The sequence below is a fragment of the Molothrus aeneus genome, chromosome Z (assembly GCF_037042795.1).
Source record: "Molothrus aeneus isolate 106 chromosome Z, BPBGC_Maene_1.0, whole genome shotgun sequence".
Classification (NCBI taxonomy): domain Eukaryota; kingdom Metazoa; phylum Chordata; class Aves; order Passeriformes; family Icteridae; genus Molothrus; species Molothrus aeneus.
In genome coordinates this window covers 53,971,491-53,987,493 of record NC_089680.1, presented here as the reverse complement: position 1 = coordinate 53,987,493, position 16,003 = coordinate 53,971,491, and the positions used below count along the sequence as shown (strand labels likewise).

Sequence of the window (16,003 nt, the reverse complement as noted above, 5' to 3'; positions counted from 1 at the left end):
CCTACCAAGCAATATATTCAATTTATATTGAGACCTAATCCCCTAAATTAATATGAAATCAAATTGGACCATACCCTTCATGGCTAGAATGGTAGAAGCTACTTAGGTAATGGTGTGCCTCAGGCTCTGGTAAAACTTACAGTGCTAGTGACAAAAAGCTATTTGCTGTATAGTGACTTCTCAAGTGAGTCGGTCTGTTCAGTTCTGATGCTTGTTAAGTAAGATCTAAAATTAAACTGGTTTGGAAGCAGCTCTTTTGCATCTAGGAATTCAGCTTGGGGTATATTGGTAGGATAATGTGAAAATGCTGGCAGTGCTGCTCACTAGGCTAGGTATTTTTCTAAATAAGGATTTCAGTCGCCTGTACTATTAATCTGGTACCTTTCGCAATATTAAATACATTGTTAAAGATGCAATGTATGTCTTTATAAATCTGCATAGTGGTTTCACTCTAATACTGAACTGTGTTTTGGCTAATGTCAGTATCTTAGTTATACTAATACGTCACAGAGGCCTCCCTACTGACAAAAGCATCAATAGATAACTTACAGTGGGTTTGTCAATGCTGCTGACAGACAAAACATCACATGAAGGGTAAATGGTCTGACATAGGGGCCACCTTGTATAGCATATACAATCTAGCCTGAATAATAATATCAACTAAATTTAAAGTTTGTTAATTTAACTCCGAGTGTGTCTCAGTACCAAAGCAGATAACATACTTGAGGTACGTTTATAGCCTTATATTGAAAAGCAAAAAGTCATCAGCCTTTTATTATCAGCATGCAGTGTATGTGTTGCATTACAATTAAATGTGTAATTTGTTATAAATCTAAGCTTTTCTGTTCCTGTAGTGGCAATTTGTTTATTGTAGCATATAGGTGGCCATTTAGGACATTTGGCTAGTTCATAACAGCTTTGGACAAGTGGTTTGTTTGTTCCATTTAAATGTAAAGATGTAGAAGAAAAGCAAATAGTCTATATTTTTAAGTTTTCCTCTTGAGAATGTAGAAGTAGTAAATTTGAGAAATTAGATTCCACTATATTGAAACACATAGGACTAAAGAAAACACTATATCCTTTTCTTTCCCCCTTGTGCCCAGTTAAACCTCCATCCTTTTAACCAGTCTCTTTGCCCTTATTTGTCATTCAATTCCAGCTGCCGAGAGCAGTTAACACCCAGGCTCTGAGTGGAGCAGGAATATTGAGAATGGTGAACAAGGCTGCCGACGCTGTCAACAAAATGACAATCAAGATGAATGAATCGGATGCAGTAAGAGCTGATTTTTCGGCTTGAATAATGAGATGAATTAATGAGCCTCAACAATTGCATTTTAAAGCTGTAGAAGTAGAAAATGGGTTATTAATTTCCTTATTGGCTTGAATTCTTAGCTGTATCAGTTGACCACCCTGGAAGTATCTGGATAATTTGCTTCTTTAGAACCAGAAATATTTTTGGTAATCTAATTTGTAATGCTTGACTCTTTCATCTTTTGTCAGTGGTTTGAAGAAAAACAGCAGCAATTTGAGAATCTGGATCAGCAACTTAGGAAGCTTCATGCCAGTGTTGAAGCATTAGTCTGCCACAGAAAAGGTAACTTTACTTTTACATGAACCTTAGGAAATGGTGATGAAACAAGAGCTCAGCATGTCAGAACTCTTAACTAAAATAGTTACACAACGTATTTCAGTACAAAAATTTTCTTCTTGTATCTTCTATTTTAAACTGCTTTAGTATTTTTGTATACCTGCCTTTAATTTTAAATTTAACCAGGGTATCTGTCATTCCTAGAGTCACTCTAATGATCTAGCATATTTTTTTCCCTTGCACAGTGTCATTATCAGACCTAGCAAGTGATTCTACTACAGTAGACATCCATAAATTTATCTTTAGGTCTCATGGCAAGAGTAATTTCTTTCTGAACAAAAAGTGGCTGCATAAATCCATTTAAACATCTTTTGGTTCAGTATTGCTCTGTTAACTGAGTTTAAGTGCTTACACAGGAATATCTTATTCTTAATTTAGTCTGCATAATGATATACCCTCAAGCTACTGTTAAGGTAAACTTTTCTGGGAAGATAAGTAGTCACAGAATATCAGCTTTTTGTTTGCTTATTTTAGATAGAAGCAAAACCTGTAAGCTTATGTTGCAATAACCTGTGCTGCTCTTTGACAGAGATGGATTTCTATCAGGTTATTAAAAAAACCCAAACATAATAAAAACAAAACCCTAAACAAACCACAATTATAAATTTTTAGCTCAAGAAGATGCTAAGTGTGCTTTCTGATAATATTTTAGTATGTTAAAATACAATGTTACCTTTGAGTGCTTCCAAAATACGTGAAAATGTCATAAGTTGCTTTCTCATAATTCTAATCAAGAATTGCTCTCTGCAGTAAGAATATCTTTAGCCACCTATCCTCAAGGCTAAGGAGTATTTAAGAAGTAATGGAAAATGGAAATCTTTATTTACGGTTGATTTGACACCTTATAGATTTGAAGAAGTTTTGGATCATTGTGTTTTTTCTAAGAGTTCGGTTCAAATTGTAAAGGTTTTAAATATCTGAAGACAGCTTCCTTCTGCAATCACTTCTGGTGTTCTGATGGTTCTGCAGAAGCAGCAAAATTGCAAACTAACCTGAAGTAATTTAGACCAAACATTTGTTCAAAGGTCCTTCATGGAACTAAACTTTGTACAGGATTACTTACATGGGATTTGAGACAATTGCACCAGTATTTGTTAATAAATAAGCTCAAAACTTCACTTCCACAGATGCTGATAGTATGTGAGCTTTGGTTGTTTTTTTTATTTCAAGGCATATCAGAATGTGACAATACATTACAGTATGCACATTTAAAAGTTACTTTAAGTCAATAAACAACCCAACAGAAATAAATTCCACTCATGGGAGTGGTGATTTTGTGAAAGGGTTGGTTTTGTTTCTATGCAGAACTAAATGGAAAATATGTGCTGTAAGCCTATTAAAATTGTTCTGAAAATTTGCTCTGTGGGTAACTTAGCTTTTGTTTTGTCAGTTTGCATTTTCTCTGAAGTAGACAATTGGATAATACTGAAGTGACTTTTTTTTCATATCTTTTTGCTGAACAGAGTAAGCATGACATTAACAGACTTGGCAAAGCATTTACTGATTGAGAGTTTTTTTGCACAGGAGTCTTTCTCCTAAATGTGGTTTCATTGTGATGTCCTTGTGTATCTTACTGTGATCTTTACCTTAATTTCAGTTGGTCAAGTAAACCTCTGCTCCACTGATTTATACTGCAGAGTAATATAATAAAATAACTAAATCATGCTTAACATTACTCCTGTGTTTCAGAGCTTTCAGCCAACACTGCTGCCTTTGCTAAAAGTGCTGCCATGTTAGGTAACTCTGAGGACCACACTGCTCTGTCTAGAGCTTTGTCTCAGCTTGCAGAGGTTGAGGAAAAGATAGATCAGTTGCATCAAGAACAAGCTTTTGCTGATTTCTATGTGTTCTCAGAACTGCTTGGTGATTACATTCGTCTGATTGCTGCAGTAAAAGTGAGTACTACTAGGAAAAATACTGATTTAGCATTTAAAATGACATTCCTCAGCATATAGGTTTAGGGTAAATGAATGTGTGCGTTTGCTCATGTAACACAATTAAGTTTTTGCCTGATGTTCTAGCGGGGTAAAGTGAAAGCACTCATGAGTTATTCCAGTGATAAAAATGGCTGTGATCAAAGATGTGAATGGAGTGGTTAGATCCAGAAAAAATGGAAATCTACTTTGAGCAATACTGATATTGTACAGTATTTGGGGATACTGTACTGTACTGTGTCTAAGCATACAGCACCTGTTTATTTCAGATTACTTACTGTTACAGTAAGCATACATAAATATGGAAGAACATAATTTGGTATTCTATATTTAGTAGATAGCCAGTAATGTCTTTAAATAAGAAAAAAACCCAATTTGTGGATCTACATGTCATTTAAAAAAATATTCCATTTAAGTGTAAGCTATGCTGCACAGCATGATTATGTTTAGACATAACAACAGGTATCTGTGAATTTCTTCCAGAAATACCTTTGAACTTATCAGGTTGTTGGAAGTACATATTTTTCTTTTGACTTTGTTTCTCTTTTTTTTTTTTTATATGCGTACTTCACTTCTGCTGCCTTAGTCTGTTGCTAACATAAATGTGTTGCTGAAAATGCATGTAATACATATGCATGAACAGTTTGCTAGTATCTGCAGTTAGAGAATTGTTTGCATGATAGAGCACTTCATAGTGGTTGTTTTGGTAGTGCTTTGATAAAATGAGGGACATAAAATGATTTGGAGCACTAAAGTGTCTGCTATGAAAAGGGTTCTTGAACAGCCTGTCATTTGTGGAAGGTATTGAACTGTGCAAGCATGATGTCAAGTGAAATGCAATACATGGTAGACACACTAAGGTTTCTTTGAGTATACTACTTGTTTTAGCTTTATGCTAGAATTATTTTTTTTTTCTACTGAGAATTTAGATAGGCCTAACAATTCCAGTTGTTCAAGAAGTTTGTCTATTCTCACAGGGTGTGTTTGACCATCGAATGAAATGCTGGCAGAAGTGGCAAGATGCTCAGGTCACTTTACAAAAAAAACGTGAAGCTGAAGCAAAGCTCCAACTAGCCAACAAACCTGATAAATTACAGCAAGCTAAAGATGAGATAAAAGAGGTAATGTTATCAAACATTATTTTGGAGGTCAGACTTTCTGCATCAGCTCATTCATTCTGCATTAATGCTGCTTTTTACCATTTTTGTTTACAAATCACTTACTTGCTGTTTCCAATATTTACTGAAATTTTTAAAAGTAATTTACTTAAAACACTAAACGTGTGCAATTTTTACTCATTATAAGATCTGTAAGACAGTTAATACTGTCTCTACAGTCTGGGAGATGGGAGGGAGGGAACATGGACAAGTTGATGCTTTTAACTGCTAACAGCTCACTTGGATAGGCAGAGGAGCCTTTCTTGGTTTCTAGCTGACTGGGTACATCCAGCAAAGACAGCTAATAGAGAGCTATTCCTATGTTTTGCTTAAATATGCAGCTTTTCTACCCATATATATGTGCATGTATATATGGTGTAATTTCAGTAAAAATAAATCTAACATGTTGAAGTGTCATAATTTATACACTTTTTCTATCATGCTTCACTAAGGAAATTGAAGAGGTAGGACAACTTAATTATTTAACACTAATGCATTCTGAGTATGCTCTAGTCTCTCCCATTAAATAATGGAAGAATGTTATTGCAGATTTCAAGCTCTTTTACACAGTTGCTTTGTTTGGCTTCATCATTGGTCACTAACCACATGCTCCTTTGTTCTTTTTGCCCTTTGATATATTTCACATACAGTATTTAAATTACTCATTAACTTGATTTTCTTTTCCTTAAAGAAGTCCTTTGTTTACTGAGAAAACCTACAATTACTCTTGTGTGACCACATTCTTGTTGATTGCCTCTACTGATGCACAATAAATATCCTGATTACTGGGAGCAGTGGGAAATAGTGGTTGTTTCCCAGTCCCAATATTAAAGCAATTGCTTTTTTCTCAAGGAATTATTTTTCCTGCATTATTGGATAACTAGAGAACATTTTTAGTAAACCCACAGTTTGAGTGTGCCAGTTGAAAATCTCACTGGAACTGAAATGTGTTCAGAATTGCTGAATTCTGTAATAGTGGACCCGCTGGCAGAAGAATTGCAAAGTGGAAGCCTAAGCAGCTTGAGCATCATCCATGACTCAGTTGGTTTTTGTGGGTAAAAGGACAATGGATGGTCCTAGAGATACCTTATTGAATGAGAAATTTCTCGTTGTCAGATACTATAAAATGGCAAACTGTTACCCAATAAAAATTCACATAGGACCTGGGCATGATGAAACTGAAATGTAGAATTCATTAGGCCTATAGAAGCTTTCACAGAAACCTCAGGCACCTCTGTTTGACATGGTAGGAAGGTATGGGCAATCCTAAACTGTTTTTTATACTATTTAGTTACTAGCTAACTGTTCAGGCTGATCTTCCAAGAAGATACTATTATGACTTACTAAAAGGCTTCATAGTGTATATCTAAAAAGGCAGTCAGGGAACTGTGAATAAATATATACTAAAAATATAAATATGGAGATGTTTATTGGAACATAGATGATGTTTATCTCATACCACAGTAGAAACTTGACACTGCATCACAAAATACTTTTGTGAAATAAGTAGCACCACTGGATTGCTAACAGCCAGATGCTACATTGAAGCATGTTGCTTCCCCGCTGCTTTTTTCTGATGAAGATAAATGTTACTGAATGTATTCGTTCTCAGTTAATATGTTGAGATGAACAGATACGGTTGCATTTCAAAGAACTGCTTGCGTGCTGTGGGGCTCTCCGTTTATCTACACAACCAACTCAACAATGTAATAGGTGTGTAAAAGCAGTTATGGGGCCACGTAGATGCTGATGATCCTTCTTGTCTAGCTGGATTCTTTTCACAGCAACCAGGAGAAACAATCTAGTGTCATATATTGTTACAGGAATGCAATGTTCCCAATATGGCATAAACCCATAACAAACATCTCTTCCTCTGAATTTTCCTCTAGTGATCTTCTTACCTGCAGTAATGTTCTAGTCCAGCTTTCTGTGAAAACAGTTGCCACTGAAAAAGAAGGCTTGTGCTTTGGAAAGCAGATAAGCACATCCTCAGAGGCTTGTCATTTGCAACAGAAATATGATAGCAATAATCAAATACTTTACCAGAGGCAGAGATGAAGGTTTACTCATCTCTTCTGGAATTAGGAAAGTATGGGGAACTAACTTGAGACTTTTCCAAGCTTGATTGGACAGGTTTAGGTTCCTTTGTATGAAATTTGTAAACGGAATAGTAAGTAAAGTCTTTGAGATCCATTTTGTTTTCTAAAGAATATTTTTCAAATGTTGTTAAATGTTTTTAATAGCTTAGTACAGTTCCCTGTACTAAGATATTTTTACATTTTATCTACAGATAGCATTGGCTTAAAGATACCGTTGTTGTAACTGATCTGATGACATCCTATAACACAAAGCTGAAATTGTTACTGTAAGATTTTCTTTTAAATAAGCCAAAACAATCAAATAGGTCCTTTTAGCTCTTAAGTGACTATCAGTGTGCTAAAAAAAATTACAGGTAGACTGAGTGGACAACACAAAATCTTACCTCTGTATGTCTTTCCTTTGCCAGTGGGAGACAAAAGTTCAGCAAGGGGAAAAAGATTTTGAACAGATCTCCAAAACCATTCGCAAGGAAGTGGGAAGATTTGAGGCATGTATAATTTTTTCCAAGTAAATGAGAGCTCTATTGTACATAATATTAACATTATAAGTAAAATTTGTTAAGAAGTTAATACGCCATAATTTATTTATTAACAGAAGGAACGAGTGAAAGACTTTAAAACTGTTATTACCGAGTACTTAGAGTCGTTAGTGCAAACACAACAGCAGGTAAGATAAATTTTAAGCTTTGTACATGTTAATAAATAATACATGCTGTATTAGGTTAGTTAGAAAAATATGGGCTTTAAGCACAGCTGTTTCTAAAACATGAAGAGCTACTAGTCTGTGCCCTATTGGTGAATGACTTGATGATTGCAGTTTCCCAACCCATGCAGAACTGTAATTCAGTGAAGCAACGGAGAAGTTCCCTTAGGGATATGGGCAAGCAGAGGGTTATCTTGTTATCTCCTCAAACTGAATTAGTACTTTTACTTAGAGATTGGAGTAAATTGTAATCAATATGTACTTACACTTACTGAAGAGACTTGGATTCTTAAATGTTTATTGCTCTTTTTTAAAAATATAGAATATTATTGGATATTGAATATTGGAAAGTATTAAATATTGAATATTGGAAAGTGTTAAATATTGAATATTGGAAAGTATTAAAACAGTTTTCAGTGTCTGAGAAGTGGGTCTTGTTACTAGAAAAAGTCCAGGCTCTTTTTTCTGCTCATGGCAGGAATAGAACCCTCCAGCTTTGTTTAATTTAAAAAACCTGAAAAACTGTGTCTTAAGTGGTAAGAAGTGACTGATCTTTCAAAAAAATCTGTATCCTTTTATTCTATAACATTGTGTTCAACATGTGGCAACATATCCATAGTTATGAGGAGATTTGTGTATTTAATACTTGTGTTTTTTCTTGCACTATATAAAAATATTAATGAATAAGTACCTGCATTCTTACTTTGTCTCATGGAGGCAAGTTTACTGCAAGAGGAGGTAGGTATGCAGGGTGGTTTTCAACATTTAGTACCTAATGAGTGATTTTTCCCTTCTCTTCAAGCTAATAAAATACTGGGAGGCATTCCTACCTGAAGCCAAAGCCATTGCCTAAAAGAAGAATATTCCAATTGACAAGACACTCTGGATGTTTGTCCTGGATAAAACTAAATTCCACAGTGAAATCACTTTAAATCATCCAAATAAACCACTATATATTTTATGAATTAACATGTGGCTTTTTTTATATACCACAGCATTTTATTAACAAGCTGCATGTCCTGACCCTCTTTGAAGTGGACTGTGGTATGATGTTCTGCAATACATTGCTGAATTGAACACTATTGTGTCTTAATCCTTGCACTAAAACATGCACTGCAAGGCCTGAAAGCTGATATTTTTGTTCTCTACAACGCAGTGTTCTGTAGTATGTTTACCTGATCTTTATGAAACAAATTTAATTGCATTGATTAATGTTCACTTAAACATTCCTGTACAAAATCATGTTTTTGTGATTACAATAATAAAGGGATGTACCTTGTGAAATGTTAAACACTCTGTGCTTCTGTCTGTTGATACCTGCTGGTGTTATTAGGAGTATTGTCTAGAGCAAATTAAGATGTATCCAGGGCAAACCCAACATTTTGCAAAGAGCGATGGAGAAGGTATTAAAGATGCACAAACAATTGCCCATGGTAAATTGTTCTTGTTTAAACTGTAAATCTCTTCGTTACAGATGTTCTTTTCACTTGAAGTTATCACTGCCTTGGCAAATTCTACTGTGTTAGTACTCATAGGGTCAAAAGACATGCTTGGGCAACAGACAGATATAAACTGAAATCTTCTTCAAGTTTTTACAAAGCTTCTGCAGAATTAAAATCACCTGCTTCGTCAAACACTGATGTCTTACTGGACTGACACACTGCATCAGTTGTATTCAGTTGTCATCTCAGGATACAAAAATAAAAAAAAACCATCTTGCAGTAATTCTGGTAATAGTTGAGGAAGAAAAGTGGGTAATTCAGCTGAATGTTTGATAGTTGTAAGAGCTAGTATTCTGTTTGGATTTTCTTCAGTAGAAAATATATTTGAAGGGACTTGTTATACCTTTTGCAAGAAATCAGAGCACGTAAACATTTTTCTGAAATACACAATATTAATGTAAGGTGTGATGTCCTGTCATTTTAATGACATACTGAGCTTGTTGATATATTAGTATTAATGTAAACAAATTTTAGGCAAATATACTCACATAAAAAAGCAAGAGAAGCTGTTCCTTTCAGCTAATCATAAGACTGCAGGATAAACACATGAATTTGTATTGTTTGGGGTCAAATATAAAAGGGCACATAATACCATTTCTGAACCACTTCTGAACTGGAAGGTCATACTCTATTTTTACAATAAAGTTAGTGTAAACTTGATTAGTATTTGCTATTGTTTCTCTACATACCTCTCTTAATTCAGTATTTCAAGGAGTTTTCAAGGGAACTAGAACAGAAAACCCTCACCAAAATTTATCAAGCCTAAATTAAGCTTCTTTTTAAATGGTTAAATGCCAAAGCCTTAAGTGAATAATACCCTTATGCATCAGTGTTTGTTCTGTCATTGATCTTAAAACGGCCTTTTGAAGAGCTCAAGTATGCAGGAGATTTATGATGAAGAAACTGATCTAGGCATAAGACTCTGTAACGTGTTACAATGTACTTAATGCTGGCTTACTTGCTGCTCGTTAAAATTGACCAACAGCTCAGTATTAAACTTACTGCTTGTAATATATATTGCTTACACTGAAATTGATATTTCCAGAACTAAAAGACTCAGTTTGGAGATGGCAAGGTCAAAATAGGTGAACATATCCTTTCATTATTTTTTTTTCTTTTTTCTTTATTTATTTTTTCTTTTTTCTCTAAGTGCCCAACTTTCTCAGCTCTTGATCTCTTTTTGCTTCCATCAGGGTTAAAATTCATTTGAATGATGGATCACTTTTCTTCTCTTGTGACAAGAGAATAAGAAAGTCTGCTAGCAAGGATTAGTGTGGCCGTCCATACCAGTCAACTGAAAACAAGAATGAGTTGTGCAAGTTTTTCTCAAAACCAGAAGCTTTTTGGGGAACAAAAAGATAATGGCATATCTGGAGTTCACTGTCACACAGGGTTGGTTACTAATACAAAAGATTCCAGGGGTTTTTTTTCATCACAAGGTTAGCTTGAGCAGAATATCCAGATCAGCTGTTACATTTGGCTAGCATAAAACTCTTGCTGTTTCAAGAAGCCATTAATGATCCTGAGATTGGCTCAATTGGCTGATAATGCCAAAGCTCTGGATTCAAGTCCCAGGTGGATGATTCATTTAAGAGTTGGACTTCATGATCTTTGTGGGTCTCTTTCAACTCAAAATATCCTGTGATATGGAAATTTATTTTGTTTTTCTTCCCCTGCATTGTGAAGATTGGGGATCTGGTTACCGTGTTTCCTCATGTGACTAACATCTGTATTAGCAGAAAAATTTCTCAACCCAAGTGAAAGGAGGTATTACTGAACTCTTTCCTCTGTGGACCTCACTACTAGCTATTGTACTAAATTTAAGTGTGCATTTCATTAAAACTACAAGCCAATGTACCACTGAAGAACCACTAGCATAAGCAAAAAGTAAATGTTTGCAAAATGATGAGCTGTATTTGGAATACTGTATGAAAGACAAGGTGCTACTGAATTCTAGTTTACTTTTTAGGTTAAAATAGAATGCAGATATTTGCAACAAATTCTTCTATTCATCATGTCCATCATCCTTTTTAAATTAAATGTAAATAACATAAAGTGTCTCAAATTGAAGACATTGTTATTTCTTTCTTAAGCTGATGTTCAGTGTACAGTAAGTCTGTAATTCTTTCATCACTATCCCTTTTAAAACAGAATATTCTGCTTCCCTATCAATTATTCTTTCTTCTACCTCTCCTAAGTTATTTCCCTCTGAAAGCGTCATATGGGAATTTGTTTCAGCTTCTGTGAAGTTCATGCCCCAAATATGTCCGTATCTTTCAAACTGTGGAGATGAGCTGCTGGCTGGTAGGTCCTGTACATTTAAGAGAACAGGCAACATCTACTAAAATTATGTGTACAGTGAAATGATTGTCTCAAGGAAAAAAAAAATAGAAAAAAAACCCCATTTGGGTTATATTTTTTTCTCTCCTTCCACTTTAGAGTAGAACAGGCTATGTAATAATCTTAATTTGTGGCAAAATATGAGTCTATTACAAATGTGGGGGAAAAAAGGCAATATTTTAGCAGGTTAGAAGCTGAATTTTCAGGTTGTTCAGAATGTTACTTGTTACCTGCTTGGACAATTCTTCTTTTAAAATTCTTGTCTTCCATAGTTGAATCAATAATAGTAATTGCAGTGATTGTAACTTGTTAGTAATCTTTGGACTTTACTGGTGAAGTCATTCCTTTCCTTTCCCCTCTCCCACCCCAGATCAGTGAGGAAATGATTAACAAAGGAGAGGGGTAAAAAATAATCCTTTTTTTTTTCTCTTATTAAGAAAGAAGAGTACACAAAGCAGTGTAGGTAGACCTGTCCTAGGATATTCATATGCAAGCTAAAATTAAAGAAATATGCAATGGAAATGGAAGGGCAAGAAAAGACTAGAGATAATTTATCTGTGGTTTAATTTTGTGAGTTGACTTAAAATTAGTTTTTTAGCAATTGAAAAATTGACAAACTTAGATTGTGATCTAATTAAGGACTGTTTTTTGATCTGGCCTCTTGTTTTGATGTATATTTTACTTATCACTTAGAATTTTTGTATGGGTTTCTTTGCCTACTTCTATTCTGGAAATTAGCCATTCAGAAAGTCCTTGAATCTTGAGAATTACTGGAAAGTGATCTTTCAGATTTGCCTGTAATTATTCCTTTTTCTCTCCTGTGAATCATTCTAACATGATGGATGCTAAATTCCCCCTCCCTGTATGAGGAATTGCATAGTGATTCTTTTGGAAAAAAAAATAAACACAGAAGTGGCCAGTAAAGGGGCAGATTGATGGTTCCTAGTTTCTATAATTATGGACGGTTAAGTAGAATCTGATCACTGGGAATAGTTACAGCTGGAGTTACAGTATATTATGAATTAATTTTATATTCTGGATCAAGGTAATTTAAGAATAAAACCCAAGATATTGATAGGTGCCACATCACCCAGCACTGAAGGCCAACACTTCCTTGAGTACTTTTGAGAGTCTGCTCAACAGATGAATTTGAAGACAGTCTATGTCACTGTTAGCAGTAGAGTTCAACCATTTTACAGTTTCATTTTTAGGATTACTAACATAATTTTAATGCATGTTATGCCAGTTCAAGTCAAGCTACATTTGAAGTATTTTCACCTTGCTTTGTGTTTTGTGGGAACAATTATTGTAACATCTGTGCAGTTAGCTTTTAAAGACCTTGATGATTTTGAACACACTTTGATAGCATTGTATGAACTAATGTTTCTTAAATTTTTGATCTTTGGTGTGTTAGACAGAAAGACAATCTTGGCCAGCCAGCCATGGGAAGAAATCCTTTTTCTTTCTTCAGATGTAACTTTAAAGATTAGCCAACTAATGATGAGATATTGTGTAAATTAAGTATTTAACATTCCAAAACATATTGACGAATTTGAATTCAGCTCACCATGTAATCTTCCTTGTTCCTCTTGGCTGATGCACAGTCAAAATTTCCATTATATTCTATTGAATTTGAAACCAGATTAATGTCTAAAACATTTCTTTGTTAATAAGTTATATTAAAGAGAAAAGTACCTTTTTGAAATTACTGCTTATTAGGTTGCAAACAGCCACAAACAGTGCTCCAATGAAATTCTTCTACTGACTTCTCAGTGTAAATCCATTATGGCACAAGTGGTGTCCTAAGACTTATCCCTCTGGTTTTTATTAGAGGGAGAACAGAAACTACATCTAAAGACTGGATTCTTAACCAGAAAGTAAGAGTAGTGATAGCATGGTAATTTTTACCTAGTATGCCCATGTTTACTAGAGTGATAAGACTATTATCATATGGCTAATCTTTCCTTGGGACTGTTGTAATATCTTTATCAGAGGGTGCTTTGTGGGGGAATGGGATTTCATATACACCTTTCAGTAAAAGGACATGATGGAGAACACACGGGGGCTGGAAACATTGCTCTTGTCACTACTACCACAGAGCAGTGCTGGGACTGCTGGTTGTCAGCAGTTGAGGACACTGGCCCAGGAGCAGTGTTGTGCAGAAACAGATGCTTGAGAAACATCTGGATCTGATTTCAGGTAATAAAAAATTTTGGTTTGTTACTTCACTTTAGCTTAACAAAGTAAAATAGTGTTAGTTTGCTTAAGTCTTCTTTATTTAAGTCAAATGATGTCTACTTTGTATTGCATCCTTCAAGTCACAGTTCTTTGCTCAGAGCAAAATATAATTAAATTTACCTTTCAGTAAAATAAAGAGATATGGAGGGAAAATGGGCCTGTAATGTGGCACTGTGGCACTCGATGAAGATGCAGGACACACTTTTATGGTGCAAAGAAGAAAAGGATAGATCTCAGCTTATTTTGTGTGTCTCTTTTTGTAGAGTTTTTAAAGAACATCCCATGTCTATCCCCAACTGGTCAGTAACAAGTTGTTAGCCTGTATTTATTGGTCACTCAAACTCCTGGTGTGTACACACAGGAAAAGTTCTTTGTGAGAGATAGTTTTCATTTTTCTGTCTAATGGTGTAAAAACAGTTTATACAGGTGGGTAGTATTTATCACAGCACTAGAGTTCTTTCTCAGGGGAACCAGGTTGTTTTCCACAGACTTACAGCTCTTTCTCAGGGAAAACAAGTTATTTTTCACTGCTGCAGAACTCTGTTCTCAAGAGCTGTCAGCTTTCTCATGGCTTCTGTTGGCTCGAGTCAGAATTCAGTTTGTAGGCCTTTGGCCTGCTGTTTCCCCACCACAGTAATGTTTCCCTCTCCCTCTCCCTCTCCCTCTCCCTCTCCCTCTCCCATGCTATTAATCTAGAAAGAAACAAGTTAGTTTTCAAAATAAATTTCAAAAAGCTCATAGCATAAGCCACAGACATCAGATAAATTTGTTTTCTAACCATTTTTGAGGTATGTTTTTGTACTTGGATCTACTTGTGAAGATCAAACCCTCTATGGTCATGGATTTATCACAGTAGCTACTCCAAAAGATCAGGGAGAGTGTGAGGTTGTCTCAGGTAGTGCCTGAGACTCTCCAGACTCACAAGGTGAGTTTTAAGATACACTGTTTAATACAGTGGCAGTTTGTTGACATTTTGCTTCCAGATGGTTTGGAGCTTGGAATTGGCAAATTTGTGTGAAGTCAAAGCAGTTGCCTGTGCCAAGAGCCTGGCCTCCTAAATTCACTTCATGTGCATTTAGAAACCTTCTGCCTCCATTATTCTTTAAGCCATCAAAACAGCTGCCTATTCTGGAGTCTTATTTAATTTCTCCAGTGGTGAGGAATCACCTACAGTTCTCTGAAATTATATGGTTTCCTTTGCTAAATAACAAAGTTAAGAGTTGGCTTCTTGGGAACACACACAACACAGGGAACTTTCCTGAGTGCCACTTTTCCCCCCCCCTTTTAATTTCATGTCTGTTCCCAACAGGCACTACTAAAGGTGCTGCATTTGTTTATTGACTGACCTAGTCATAGCAGAAGGCTGTGCTGCTATTCAGTGGGCTTGGTGGACTGCAGCGTTGAGTGGCAAGAAGTGGCATGAGGTTCAGTAAGAGCAAATGTAGGGTCATGCACAGGAGTAACATATACAGGAATAACCCCAAGTACCAGCACAGGCTGGGGCTGACCTGCTGGAGAGCAGCTCTGTGGAGAAGCACTTGGGAGTCCTTGTGGATGACAAGCTGGCCATGAGCTGGCTGTGCCCATGGTGTCCTGGGGTGCGCTGGGAAGACTGTGGCCCACAGGTGGAGGGAGTTCCAGTGATGCCACATCTGGAGTGTTGTGTTCAATTCTAGTGTTGGTACCAGAAAGACGAGGTACTACTGAAGAGGGTCTGGTGGAGGTCAAAAAATGATAAGGGATCTGGAGAGGAGAGACTGTGGGAACTGGGCCTGTTTAGTCTGCAGAAGACTGAGAGGGGATCTCATTAATCTCAAAGTCGGGTGCCAAAAGGACGGTACCAGATTCTTTTCAGTAGTGCCCAGCGGTAGTACAAGGAGTAATAGACATAAACTACAACACAAGAAATTCCACCTCAGCCTGAGGAAGAACTTTACACTGAGGATGGCAGAGCACTGGAACAGGCTGCTCAGGAGGGCCTGAGTCTTCCTCTCTCCCTCTCTCCAAACTCATCTGGATGTGTTCCTGTGTCACCTGCTCTAGGTGACCCTGCGTTGGCATGGGGTTGCTTTTGGTGATCTCCAGAGGTCCCTTCCACCCTAATGATTCAGTGATTCAGGTTTGAGCTGCGGTGTGAATTTAGGACTGGATAAATTCGGCCCTCCGGAATTTAATTTTTTTTCCCCTCCGCTTTTTGTGTGCTCCGCAGTAGTGCTGCAACTCCGGCTGAACCAGAAGCCGACGCTGCGGAGCACCGTTTGTTTCAAACCACGTTTTTTCCAGAGGAACCTTGTCCCGCCTTATCCCGGCAGCGCGAGGGGCTGCGGGAGCGGGGCCGAGCCCGCCACCCGCCCCGCCCATGTCACGTGGTGCGTGGTCACG

At 36.5% G+C, this 16,003-nt stretch overlaps 1 protein-coding gene across 1 annotated transcript in view; it reads left to right on the top strand.

Annotated features, from left to right (window-relative positions):
• Positions 1–8,832, top strand: part of SNX2 (sorting nexin 2) — a 29,757-nt gene extending 20,925 nt beyond the window's left edge. The window contains exons 9-15 of the mRNA XM_066569010.1: positions 1,160–1,273; positions 1,501–1,594; positions 3,338–3,543; positions 4,560–4,703; positions 7,246–7,326; positions 7,434–7,505; positions 8,344–8,832. Coding sequence (XP_066425107.1) covers positions 1,160–1,273; positions 1,501–1,594; positions 3,338–3,543; positions 4,560–4,703; positions 7,246–7,326; positions 7,434–7,505; positions 8,344–8,394 — 762 coding nt within the window. The 3' untranslated portion in view covers positions 8,395–8,832. The remainder of the gene's footprint in view (positions 1–1,159; positions 1,274–1,500; positions 1,595–3,337; positions 3,544–4,559; positions 4,704–7,245; positions 7,327–7,433; positions 7,506–8,343) is intronic.
• The last annotated feature ends 7,171 nt before the right edge of the window (positions 8,833–16,003 follow it).